This window comes from Quercus lobata, chromosome 2 (assembly GCF_001633185.2).
Source record: "Quercus lobata isolate SW786 chromosome 2, ValleyOak3.0 Primary Assembly, whole genome shotgun sequence".
In the NCBI taxonomy this organism is placed as follows: Eukaryota; Viridiplantae; Streptophyta; class Magnoliopsida; order Fagales; family Fagaceae; genus Quercus; species Quercus lobata.
The window spans coordinates 9,149,031-9,162,458 of NC_044905.1; the positions used below are offsets into that span (position 1 = coordinate 9,149,031).

General features: G+C 33.3%; 1 protein-coding gene across 1 annotated transcript; it reads left to right on the forward strand.

Moving 5' to 3' along the window:
* Positions 1–3,763: 3,763 nt before the first annotated feature.
* Positions 3,764–10,932, forward strand: LOC115974366 (dihydroflavonol 4-reductase-like). Its single transcript, XM_031094692.1, has 6 exons — positions 3,764–3,887; positions 8,049–8,218; positions 8,894–9,088; positions 9,837–9,996; positions 10,084–10,276; positions 10,610–10,932. Exons 1-6 carry the CDS (start codon positions 3,770–3,772, stop codon positions 10,827–10,829), a joined length of 1,056 nt encoding a protein of 351 aa, XP_030950552.1. The 5' UTR covers positions 3,764–3,769; the 3' UTR covers positions 10,830–10,932.
* The last annotated feature ends 2,496 nt before the right edge of the window (positions 10,933–13,428 follow it).

Here is a 13,428-nt window from a genome sequence, read left to right on the forward strand (position 1 = left end):
CAATGAAAAAGATGGAGGACATGAGTAAAGAAGGAGGAGAAGAAGAGAGAAGAGATGAAAAGAAAGAAAAAGGAGCAAAAGAGGGAGAAGTGAAAGCACCAGGATAGAACTGGTGCTGGGAAGACTAAGAAAGGGAGACGGAGGATAGCACCAGCGAAGGAAGAGAGAAAGAAGTAGAGACATTTAGTCCCTGCCTCGATCTTGACTCCCAACACACTGGAGCCATACTAGGTATGCTCATAGGAGAACGGTTGGTACTGATGATAGGTGTTCTCGACTCAGTCACGTCGAAAGTTTGACGTGACAAGTTCCTGCTTCGGATTTTGACTGAAAGAAGGGTGAGATTGATTTTGAGTTTTCGCCATCCCTATCCCGATCGAGCCATAATGAGCTTTATTGGAACATGGCGTTTATGGGAGGGGTTTGGCTCCTGCATCACTCGTTGTTATGATAAAGTGTATCACGATTTAGTTTGTGAACCAGTGGGCAAAATGAACCCTAGGGGAGGCCAAGTATTTCAAATCTCAGAAGGATGAGAAGGAATTCTTTACAAAAACAATAACCTCCTCCTTTCCTTCTTATACAGAGGGTGGAGCGGGAGACATTTAATAGGTTCAGATCTCCAAAGGAATCTGCCAACACAAACATGCCGGTTCCGTTTCTCCACCCCATCAAAACAAACCGCCGAATTAAAGTAGTCTCGTAAATAGCGGTCATTAAAAGCACGTTTTGGGAAACCCAAACGGTAAGAGCGCATCAAGCGCGAAATCAAAAACTGTCTCATAGACCGGCGCATTTCTTGGACAGATGAAGAGCCGCCAGCATTATTAATAGGCCAAATTGATTGGGTCGTGGGAAGAGGTTCGGCATCACCAAAACCCCCCATTTCCAACCAAGAGGTTGGACAGCCGGGTTTTGAGGGGCTATTATGGGGCCCAAATGATTTATGGGCCAGGCCCATCTACCCGGGGAGAATCCGAAGGCCCAACCCGAGGAGAGATATGGTCCAAACTCGACAAAATAGCCTTTGGATACCGCCGAGGACAGCTCAGTCCTCGGCAGACCCAAAGTCCCCCCTGAAAGAAGGGTAAAAACGGTATAGGACTGAAACTAGGAAGAAAGATCTAAAATATCCAGGGAAAGCTGCCCTTACTACCATTCAATGCTCTGAACCTGACAGAGCCGCATTCTTTGGCTTTTACAACCACCCCCAACGACTTTGAATATGGGTTGATGGGACAAGTATCAATCTTGGAAAGATTGACCCTATACGTGGACGAAGGACAATGAACGCAGGCAAATATAAAAGGAAAAACAAGTAACCTAAAGAGGAGGTTGGGAAAAATGGCTAAAAACCAGAGCCTCCCAGCCCACCTCCAGGAGAAAGACTCCAGGGGTGAAGGAAAACTTAAACTTGTACGAACACCGCGAAAAACCCACCGCCTGTCAACGTGGGCCTAGCCTTCCAAACCCACGCTCTACAAATGATATTGTTAGGGGCCTTTTTACGTGCGAACCCGACACTGTTACGGTCCGCCACGAATCGCGTCCTTACATATATATATATTATATATATATATATATATATATCTCTGTGTATGTGTATGTATTTTATGATATTTTAGTCTCACATAATATGCATTCATTATATAACTTAAAAGTAAAATATTCATTTACTTTTAGATAAATTAATAAAAAATTTATTTACATATGAATTTTGATTAAACCGTGCATTGCACGGGCATAATGCTAGTTATTTTATAATCTTTGTTTTTTTTTTTTTTTTATAATTATTATACCTATATGAACTGTGTGATCATGAATCTCGTGATGTAGCTTATAAAGTAAATTGTATTCTTTTATATTTTACTATCTATTTTATTAATCAATTTTAATTATATATATTTTTGCCGATTTACATTATAGCAGTGGCAGAGCTAGGATCTGACTTAAGGAGGGGAAAAAATTACATTTGACATCACATTTACGCATGTGCAAGTGAACACACACACACACACATATGGTATTTGAGATCAATTTGCAAAATAACAATTCATTCATGTATATATTAAGCAATATTTTAATGCAAGAAAATTCAAAATGAAATAACATATTCATTATATTATTTATCTATTAGGGGTTTATTTACATAAAAAATCATTTGAAAATTGTAATTATAAAAAATATTATATCAAGAGGGTTTTGGTTTTGGTTTAAAAAACCATCCTATTTATTAACCATTTATTTATATAATTTTAAATGCATTTATTGTGTTATAATAATAATAATAGGTGAAGCTGAGAGAAACTCAAATTAGAGTTCCAAATTAGAGTTCCAATTTTGTGCCATGTGTCCTAAATTATTTATTCTTAAAGAGTTTTATTTTTTAATTTTAGAATTAAATATGGAACCACATTATAAATATTCATACAAGTGAGTTATTAAGTATAAAAATCAAAGAGTCTAGAATAAATGAATCTTAAAAAAAAAAAGTGTTTCACAATAATTTTTTTTTAAAAAAAATGGATAATTTACATTTTATACCTAATAATATCCTTACAAATTTTTTTAAAGAGTTAACAAAATATAAAAATAACTATCAATAGTATTTAAATTATATATATAAGAATTATATTATGCATTTTATTGTATATCTTCAAGTGTTTTCATGCATATGCATGAGATTATAGGCTAGTATAATATTGTGGGGCCCAATAGTTTGTGGCCCTGGCCCACTTTTACATTGGGACCCAAGGCCCGAGTCGAGGAGGGATATAGCCGAGAACATATAATAAAAGTCCAAGTAACCTTGAGACATAGCCGAGGATGACTCTGTCATCGGCATCCCCGAGGCCCTCCTAAAAGAAAGGGTAAGAACGGTATAGGAACAGTTTTGGGAAAAATCTAAAATATCTGCGTTGATAGAAAAATGACCCCTGGACAGTATGGCGACAAAGGACAAAGGGAAAGTTGTCATTACTGCCATTGAATGCTCTGCACCTGACAGGACCATGTTCTTCAGCTTTTACAACCACCCCTAACCACTTTGGGTATGGACTGATGGGACAAGTATCAATCCTGGAAAGTCAAACCTACACGTGGACGTTGAATGAGGGGTACAGGCTAATATAAAAGGAGAAGTGAGCAATCCAAAAAAAAAGGCTGGGAAAAAAAAAGGCCAAGAATCAGAGCCTCCCAGACCGTACCGAGGAGAAAGACTCCTCGAACGAACATAGTTTAATTCTGTATGGACACCACGATCAACCACCGTTCGATGATCAAGCCTTAACCTTTCAAACCCACACTCTACAAATTATATTGTTTGGGCTCCTAACGTGCGAACCTAATATCATTTTGAAGTCATTACAAATTGAGTCCTTACAAATATAATAGAATAAATATTAATAGATTTTTTGGATGGGGCAAGGGAGGCAAGTGCCCCCCCCTCGACCCCCCTGGCCCTGCCAGACTGCCACACATGTTACATATTTGCAGGGAAACAACAAAGTGGTAGGCGTCACGCCCTCACCTCACCACCAACAGGTTAAGTGATCATGTGTGGGAAGCTACTTCTAACACACCCACACACACACACACACACACACATATATATATATATATATAAAAGTAACCATTCATCCCCAGCACAATGCATTAGTCTTTCCCATCAAGTTATATTTCTGATTTCTCTTCTAGCTTGTCACTTTCCCATCAAATTATATATATATATATATATATATATATTGCTTTTGTTTTGATCAGAATTATTATGAGTTCAACTTCTGAAACAGTCTGCGTTACTGGAGCAGCTGGTTTTATTGGATCATGGCTTGTCATGAGACTTCTAGAGCACAATTATACTGTCAGAGCTACCGTGCGCGATCCAGGTTCATTTCTTTTCAAACCTTTAAAAAAAAAAAAAAAAAAAAAAAACTTTTTTGGTAACCCTACGACCACATGTACATTATCCACGTGCACAATTATACAATTCAAGCCACCGACACAATACTTTATTTTCATTTTTTACTAATAGACGTGAGGTTCATTCTATGATAATTTGATATTTATTATCTTATTAAGACATTAATTGATGTAGGTTTCAATTAACTCAACTGGTAAAATCTTTGATAATTGAGAGCTATCATTAAGAGTAAATGCCATAAGTTGAAACTCTCTCAAAAAAAAAAAAAAAAAACATCAATTGATTTTTAGATGTAGGTTCTAGTTAGCTGAATAAGAGATTAGGGATAAAGTTCAATCCTCGCCTATACCAAAAACTTATTAATGTCTTGATCTGATGATAAAAGAGTTATCATAGGAGTGGAAGATATAGGTTGAAACTTTCTTTAAAAGAAATAAAGGTTTTTGGTGTATCTTCTCAAAAATAAAAATAAAGATTGGTTTTTGGTGTAAAATATGTTCAAACTCTAGATTTTTTATTCAACAACAAATTTTTTTACAAGTTGAGTTAATCGAAACCCACCAGACTCAATACATTCTAAGGCTTAAGACAATAATTTAAATGGAGTTTTCTATAATACTTAAATATTAATTAATATTTTATATATATATATATATATATATATTATAGAAACCATTTGTCTTTTATTTATATATGTAATAATACTAATTAAGGTTTTGCATTTCGGTTTAATTAATTTTTTTCCATTATCTTTAAAAAAATTATAATTCAACAGTTACAATGGATAGGAGATGATTTGAATCCTAAATGCCTCCATTGAAAATACAAGGAGGTGCCAACCAATTATACTATTATCTATAATTACAATTTTTGTAAAAAACATCTATAATTACAATTAACAATAGTGATCCAATTAAAATCATAATATTACAATAATAAAATAAATTTTAAAGGGTAGATCAATATAATCTAATTTATTATATTATTGCAACTTCATTTATTGATTTACAAAAACTAAAGTATCAAGTTGTTAGGAAAATAGATTGTCAATGATTATTAGGCACACACATAATTTTTTAATTAAATTGTTTAGGGTTTTAATTGAGTTGAGTTTCTATTGACAAAATATTTCGAGGATCTTCTTGGAGGTGGGGAAAAGAATGCAAAATATACCTATTTATTGTTTTCTTTTTTTTAAAAAAAAATGATCATTTTTCAAATTTTGGGACTTTTTTTGTACAAAATTAAGGACCTTTTATTTATGTAATTGGGATCTTAAAAAAAAAAAAAAAAAAAAAAAAAAAAAAAAAAAGGGGGAGAGGGCCTTAGCCTAGACCTTGAGTGGGTCTCGAACTTATATATTATGTAATTTATTGTGAATGCTTTGGTAATTAAAAACTTTTTTTTTTTTTTTTTTTTAGAATCTTGGTAATAAAAACTTAATGATTGATAATTATCACAGATTTCATATATTATATTAGAGGTCTTATAATTTTGCATGGAAGTGTTTTTTTAGATATTTTTTAGTTACAACTTATGTGAATTTTTATTTCTTTTAATTTTTTTTGAGAAACTATTTCTTTTAATTAATAGTGACTCATTGATGACGTGAATTGAATGATATAAATAGCTCATGATGTTAATTGAAGTTTTTTAAAAACTTAGGATCTAATTTGAAACAAATAGAAACTATAGGGGAATTATGTAATTTACCAAAATATGTAATAAAGGATAGTCACTTAACACCAAAAGAGTATAATCATTATGAAAAAGAAAAAATAACCACTCTACATAACTATGACTTATGAGATGTAACTTTTATCATATAGTATTTGATTAATTAACTTTCTCTATTTAATTAATTGCATGTATTTTTTTTATTATAAATTTATTTGTGTGGAAAATTTTGCTCTATTTTAAGGGTTTAACGTATAAGAAACAATGCAAAAAGAATTTTTTTAAAAAAATTTAATTGTTGATAAAGGTCAAAATAATTATTTTTTACTTAAAAATATTTAAAAAGAACTCCTTGTAAATATTTTGATGTTTTATATTCATTCTTTTTATAATAATTTTAGTCACCAAATTACTTTTCTATGGAATTAATTAAGTCATGTATGTAATAAGCTTATTTTCAATAAATTCTTAGCATTGAATCACTTGTTTAAGAATTATAAACTGTGTATCCATAATTCTTTTGCGAAATTGAAATTAAATTTAACTTCGTTTATTGTTGATTTTTAATTCATTACTTGTTAAAGTTAGCACCAAATATGCTCAAATTTTTAGTTAATATTTATTTCTTTAGGCACCATGAATCATATTAACACAACCAAGTCATATTGTATTTTTGTTTTGTTTTTAATAGAAATCATATTTTGGTTTACCAAATTGGGAGATCTTAGCTGATTGGCATCTCTTGGTAAGTTCATGACATCCAAGGTTCAAAACCATCATCTCCTAGCGTAACTATATATCTAATTATAAAATAATAAAAATAAACTAAGAGGTATCAAGTTCAATCCATCACACTATTTGCCTATGGGTTTCTAAGATGTCTCATGATCAAAAAATAAAATAATATGGCCAAAGACTTGATCATTTAAAGAAATTATATATTTTAAATGATTTATGAATATCCTTGAACAATACTAATTTAAAGAAATTTTTTACTTTAAATAATGAATGAGGTTGTAATTCAATCAATGTCTAAATGGAATATAGAATGAGCAAACTATTGATATAAGATGAGTAGTGAAAAGTACAGTTCTTTTATATACTAATTGATTAAAATTTTATTTAATTATTAAAATACTTTATTAATTCATATTTGGTTTTGCTCCTTAAAATAAAATTATAACTTTATTGCTGCATAGAAATGCATATTCTATAATGAGAAAAACCTTAAATTAGTATGTTAACTTAACCTTAGATTTTAGTTAGTTCAATAGATAAAGTTTTTTTTGTTGTTAAACAAAAAATCTAGAAAATTTAATTAAATCTATATATATATATATATATATATATATATATAAAGCATGTTAACTTAAACGCATACATGGTGACTTAAATCCATAACCAAGTTCAACTGGTAATGTAACGACCCAAGGAAAAGCGCTAGCCACATCTGCGCTATACCTCAAAATGACTAGTCACAATTGAGGCTCCTTGTAGTTGTTAATAAAGCCCAGTTCAACCCAGTAAATACCTGATGTGGGACTCATCACACACCTACACACATCACACAATCAATCAATCAAATCGGGGCATCACAATCTCCCCCACTTAAATCCCTAACGTCCTCGTTAGGGCCCACTTTGTGAGGTATATCTCTGAGCCCACACGGGGTTACCAGACCGGCTCTGATACCATATGTAACGACCCAAGGAAAAGTGCTAGCCACATCTACGCTATACCTCAAAAGGACTAGTCACAATTGAGACTCCTTGTAGTTGTTAATAAAGCCCAGTTCAACCCAGTAAATACCCGATGTGGGACTCATCACACACCCACACACATCACACAATCAATCAATCAAATCGGGGCATCACAGGTAAAGTTTCTGATGATTGAATAAGAGATCTGGAGTTCAATCCCCGCTTACACCAAAAAACTTATTGATGTCTTAGTTTGATGATAAAGAATTATCAGTAGAAATGGACACCATAGCTTATTCAATGGGAACAACATTATGACATTATAAGTGTAGCAAAGAAAACAAATGAAATGACCATTTTTTTTTTTTTTTTTTGATAAAGAAAATGACCAAATCTCATTTCTAAAAGACTATCTGAATGTTCTACTTGTTTTTTCTTATGTTCTTTTATATATATATATATATATATATATTTCAGTTCAAATTTGATTTTAGGAAGTTACATAGTAGTAATAACTTAAAATATAGTGCTTAAGATTATTGAATTGGGTAAAAAAGGAAAAGAAAAAAGGAAAAAAACCCGATTAAAATCATGTTGTTTTAACTTGAACTTAAACCATACACAACCTAATACATTGTGAGAAGGCTACTATATATCGAATTATATACCTAGAAATTTCTATTGATGCATAAATTCTGATTTTTTTTTTTTCCCCCTTTTTGGGGGCGTTTTTTGTGTATTGATTTTAGAGAATATGAAGAAGGTGAAGCATTTGTTGGAATTGCCTAAGGCATCGACACACCTGACACTGTGGAAGGCAGACCTGAATGAAGAGGGAAGCTTTGATGAAGCAATCAAAGGGTGCAATGGTGTTTTCCATGTGGCCACACCCATGGACTTCGAGTCCAAGGACCCTGAGGTCTGATTTTGAGTTTTCACCTCAAAAATGGATGCCAAACTCGTTTATTATATCGTGCTAAGTGTGAATGAGAGGAAAATTCTAAAACTACAAACTTTTTTAGAATAAGTTGTCAATAAAAAAATTATGTGTAGTGGGCTATGATAAAAACTAGTAAAAATTTGTCACGTTTTTTAAATTTTGAGTAATGTTATACGCACAAAAATTTTGACAATTTTTATCACATTTGTTGAGTTGTCAAGCTTTCATTAGTTTTCATTTGTACCAGTGATTATTGATAAGTAAAAAGTGATGTCAATAGTGGGCTATGATAAATACTAGTAAGAATTTGTCATATTAATAGTTTGTAAAAATATTTTTAAAAATTTAAGTAATATTATATGCACAAAAATTTTGACAATTTTTTTCACATCTGTTGAGTTGGCAAGTCTTCACTAGTTTTCATTTGAGCCCTTCACCAACATCATTTCGTTTACATACTACTAACAATTTGTCACATTAACAGGTGTCAAATTATTTGCGCTAGTAGACTTTCTAAAAAAATTTGTAACTGTAACATTATTCTTTTACTAATATTGAACTAATTTTTTTTAATGCCAAATAAGTAAATGAATTGAAACTATCTAAATTCTAAATCATTCCTATTAGAGTCCTAACTAAATGTTTGCTATGCAGAACGAAGTGATAAAGCCCACGATAAATGGGATGCTAAGCATCATGAAAGCATGTGTGAATGCAAAAACTGTCCGAAAGCTGGCATTCACATCATCTGCAGCAGCAGTCAGATTTGGAGAGCATGAAAAGCCAGTATATGACGAAAACTGCTGGACTGATGTTGAATTTTGCCGCAACAAAAAGATGACTGGATGGGTAAAGTTTAATGTATTTATTTATTTATAATTTTACTCATCAACAAAATTTGGCTCCAAACATTCTATAATCACTAATAGGAATAGGAAATTTATCTAATTTAGTGCATCAAGTATATTACACATGACACTAGAGATGTCATTTTCCTATTGGTGGTTAGAAGTCAAACATTTTCCTTTAGTTATTATCTAATGTTTGTGTTTGGTTTTATTGGGATAGAGCACAAGGCTCCAAATGCATGCTTGGAACCATTGTTCATTACATTCGGTTTTGAAGTAAATATTTTTCTATTTTACAGTATGCAGTAAAATATGGTTATACTTGTAAAATATTTTCCGTTAACCGCAAAATTAATTATAAAAATTTGGTAAAACATTTTATAAAAATACACAGTTACCCTCTTCCCTTGGGTGGCTAGGCCATCGGTCTAGCACATTGGGCAGTCGGTGTCGGCAGTCAAGTCGTTAAAGACAACAGAACTACTGGTTCAGTCATCGGAGCTGCTGCTCTGTAGGCTAGTGCCTATGGTCAGGTTGCTAAAACCACTAGTCTAGCAGCCGGAACGGCGATCCAATCACCAAACATTCGGCACTAGCAGCTCCGGTGGCTGACTGTCGGTTTTGGTGGTTTGTACTTGAAAAATTTTACATGTCACAAAACAGCTGAAAATATTTTATTTCAAAGCGAACAGAGCATGCGTAAGTGATTGGGATAAAGTATATTCTAAGCAATTTGTTTGGGTGCGCAGATGTATTTCGTGTCCAAGTCACTGGCTGAGCAAGCTGCATGGAAGTTTGCCAAAGAGAACAATTTGGATTTCATCACTATAATCCCACCTCTTGTGGTTGGTTCATTCCTTATGCCATCAATGCCACCAAGTCTCATTACTGCTCTTTCTCCTATCACAGGTACATGTTGCCATGCCCTTGTTATCATTGAACATGTAGTTCAATTCACTTGTCCCTTGAAATTTACGTTAACATGTTCCATTGCAGGGAATGAAGCTCATTATTCGATATTGAAGCAAACCCAATTTGTTCACTTGGATGTCCTCTGCAATGCTCACATTTTTCTGTATGAGCATCCAAAGGCAGAGGGAAGGTATATATGCTCTGGCTGCGACGCAACCATTCATGACGTTGCAAAATTGCTTAGAGAAAAATTCCCCGAATACAATGTCCCTACAAAGTGAGCCCTCTCAACTTCTTGACATTTTGCATTTGTTTTACTCTTTTTTTCATTTTCACCAACAAGGTGGTATTTATTTAATTTTTAAATATCACATGTCTTACATCTAAATAAAAATTTGAGGGAACTTAAGGATTCAATTGGAGAGAATCTTATCCCTAATAAACATAATGTCAATGATAAATCTAAGTGAAACTAATGTCACTTCAACTACAACGGGTCATAAAAATTGTGACAATACTGTCCCTAACATTTTTTCTTCTTCTTTATATACGTGTACAATATAAGATTATAAGATTGACCATCAGGCTAATTAAGGCTTTGAATGCTCAGGTTCAAGGATGTAGATGAGAACTTGGAGATCATCTCCTTCTCTTCCAAAAAGATTAAAGAGTTGGGGTTCGGGTTCAAATACAACTTGGAGGACATGTATGTAGGTGCTGTTGAAACATGCCGAGGCAAGGGTTTGCTTCCTCCAGCTGCTGAAAAACGTGTTGAAGGCACAGGTTTGCTTCCTCCAGCAGCTGAAAAACGTGTTAAGGGCACAAGCTGAGATTGAATATTACAGCTTCTTAGTTGACATGTCTTATAGTATTCTAGTCAAAATAAAACTGCCAACCTATGAGATCGAGTACTATGGGTTTTTTTTTTTTTTTGGATGAGTTGTACTATGCTATCTGTATTTTGTTATTGTGAACAAGTTTATTTACATAAAATTGTTTGTAATTGCCAAGGTAGTAAGTTGTAATTAGTAGATAAATAGGTAATATTAGTGATGATGAATTAATAAAAATTTCTCAATTCAATTGTTGTATATGTAGCATTGCTCTATTGTAAGTTTGAGATTTCAACTAAGTGTTAGAGAGTGTATGAGCTTATAATGAATAAAAATAAAGTTGATTTTTGGTAGTATTTTCAAAGAAAGATTCCAGTTACTGATGAATGCTCCTTTTTAGTTTTGATACTTTGCCCAAATTTATCATAAGAAGTCCCAGATGAATGAGATGATGCATGTACAACCTTCTGTATTGAAAAACAGATACAAGCACATATATCCAATGAAAAACTAGATCAAATGAAGATCCCCACAACAAAACTTTCCAACTGCATTGGTACATATATCTAGAAAATTAAAGAAAGGTTACGCAAAACTTTCCAACAGCATTAAATGTATATAACATGAAGACACAAACTCAAAATGACACTTGACGTGGGCTGAAAGCATGCCCAAAAATTGAGGCCAAAATGGCCCATTAGCATTAATTTTTGAAATATTTAGCAACAGAGCACTGTTTCGGAAATAATTAGTGAAATACCACTTTTTCAGAAAACGCCGCTATAGGGCCCGAAAACGTCACTATAGGGCTTAAAAAACGCCACTATAGGGCCCCGTGAACCTGTTATGGGGACTTATAAAAAATTTTGCAGGAAAATGCCGCTATAGGGCCCAAAAACGTCACTATAGGGCTTAAAAACGCCACTATAGGGCCCCTTGAACCTGTTATGGGACTTATAAAAAAATTTTGCAGGAAAACGCCGCTATAAGGCCCGAAAAAGTGGTATTTCCTTAATTATTTCCGAAACAGTGCTCTGTTGCTAAATATTTCAAAAATTAATGCTAATGGGCCATTTTGGCCCAAAAATTGATGAAAACAATGGACTCCTGCAAACTCACACTAGTCTTCATTTCTAATATTCCTTCCAGCAAAAAGCGCAAACTTTTTTAGCACAAAATATTTAAGCAGCAATGTAATGGGCTTCTCTATCATGGACCGATCCACTTTCAAACAAGTTAATCAGCATTTGTGGCTACCAATCCACACGACCTATTGGGTCTAAACATTACAACAAGGCAACTTAAACTCATTGAGCTCCATATATTCCTACAAGCTTCAATTTGTTTTGGGCTATTCTAAACCTTCTAGCAAAGCAACTCTGACCCATTGAACTCCGACGATTCTTTGTATCCTCCAATGGTTTTGGAATATAACATTTGGTCTAAACTCTTAGGGCATGTTTGGTTTGTATTGAGGCTATATTCATTTTCTTTTTTCTTTTTTTTTTTGTACTCATTTTCTATACTCAAATCTTGTACTCATTTTTTGTTATCATTTTCTACTTTGTCTTCCCCTTAACTTCTTTTATGACAACCACCAACAAATATAGATAGAGAGAGTTCTTTGATGTGATAAGTCAGTGGTAGTGGGACTTGTAGATTTTATTTTTTTACAAAAATGCCTTTGTATTCATTTTCAAGAAAATGAAAACACCAAAAAGTTGTATTCAATTTTTGTATTCAAAACCTATTTTTTTGGATATTAAAACTGAAAACTGAATACAAATACAAAGCCAAACAAGTTTTTTAATGATGGGTCCCACAAGAAACTGAAAATGAATACAAAATACACCCATTTTTTGCTCAAACCAAACATGCCCTAAACCTTCTAGCAAGGCAACTCAAGACACATTAAGCTCCAGAGATTTCCATAACCTTTCAAGTGTTTTGGGCTACAGGATCTAAACCTTTTAGCAAGGTAATGATCCTCAAAGCCCAAAACATCCATTTTTCTTTTCTTTTCTTTTTGCATAAATGGGAGATATATTAGATAAACAAAAGTCTTGCAAACAGAAATATTACAACAGGACTACAGTGCAAGGAAACACATCAACTCACAAACTAAACTGAAGCAAACTAAACACAAACCCAACAACACCAACCCGAAGAGAGGAATAGCTGAAACGAAACTAAACAAAACACCACTAGATCCTTATTAACCGCGACGACTTCGGGATGAGACAAAACCCATGGAGTCCCAATATAAACATTGCTACAAAAAGGTGGGGCATGTATCATACAACACTTCTTTTTTCGATTGAGAAGCATCCCTCTTTGCTAGTAAGTCTGCACAGCTATTAGCCTCTCTCCATATATGTTCAACGCACGCCTCCCAATCCCTGTTGAGGAACCACCTGCAATCCAAAATTAAGTTAGCAAATTCCATAGGATAATCTTCATTAGTATTCAACCATTTGTAAGCAAGAAGAGAATCTGTTTGAAGACAAACTCGACGATGCCCCTTGGCCTATGCTCGAGCCAACGCCTTTCTATTACCCCACAGTTCAGCCATAGTATTATTGGTGACTCGCAAGTG

What these genes read in the sequence shown, in the direction of transcription:
- LOC115974366 (XM_031094692.1), top strand. Translation starts at nt 3,770, where the DNA reads ATGAGTTCAACTTCTGAAACAGTCTGCGTTACTGGAGCAGCTGGTTTT. An exon ending in TCGAGTCCAAGGACCCTGAG is followed by an intron (nt 8,219 to 8,893) that starts GTCTGATTTTGA and finishes TTTGCTATGCAG; the next exon opens with AACGAAGTGATAAAGCCCAC. An exon ending in GAATACAATGTCCCTACAAA is followed by an intron (nt 10,277 to 10,609) that starts GTGAGCCCTCTC and finishes TTGAATGCTCAG; the next exon opens with GTTCAAGGATGTAGATGAGA.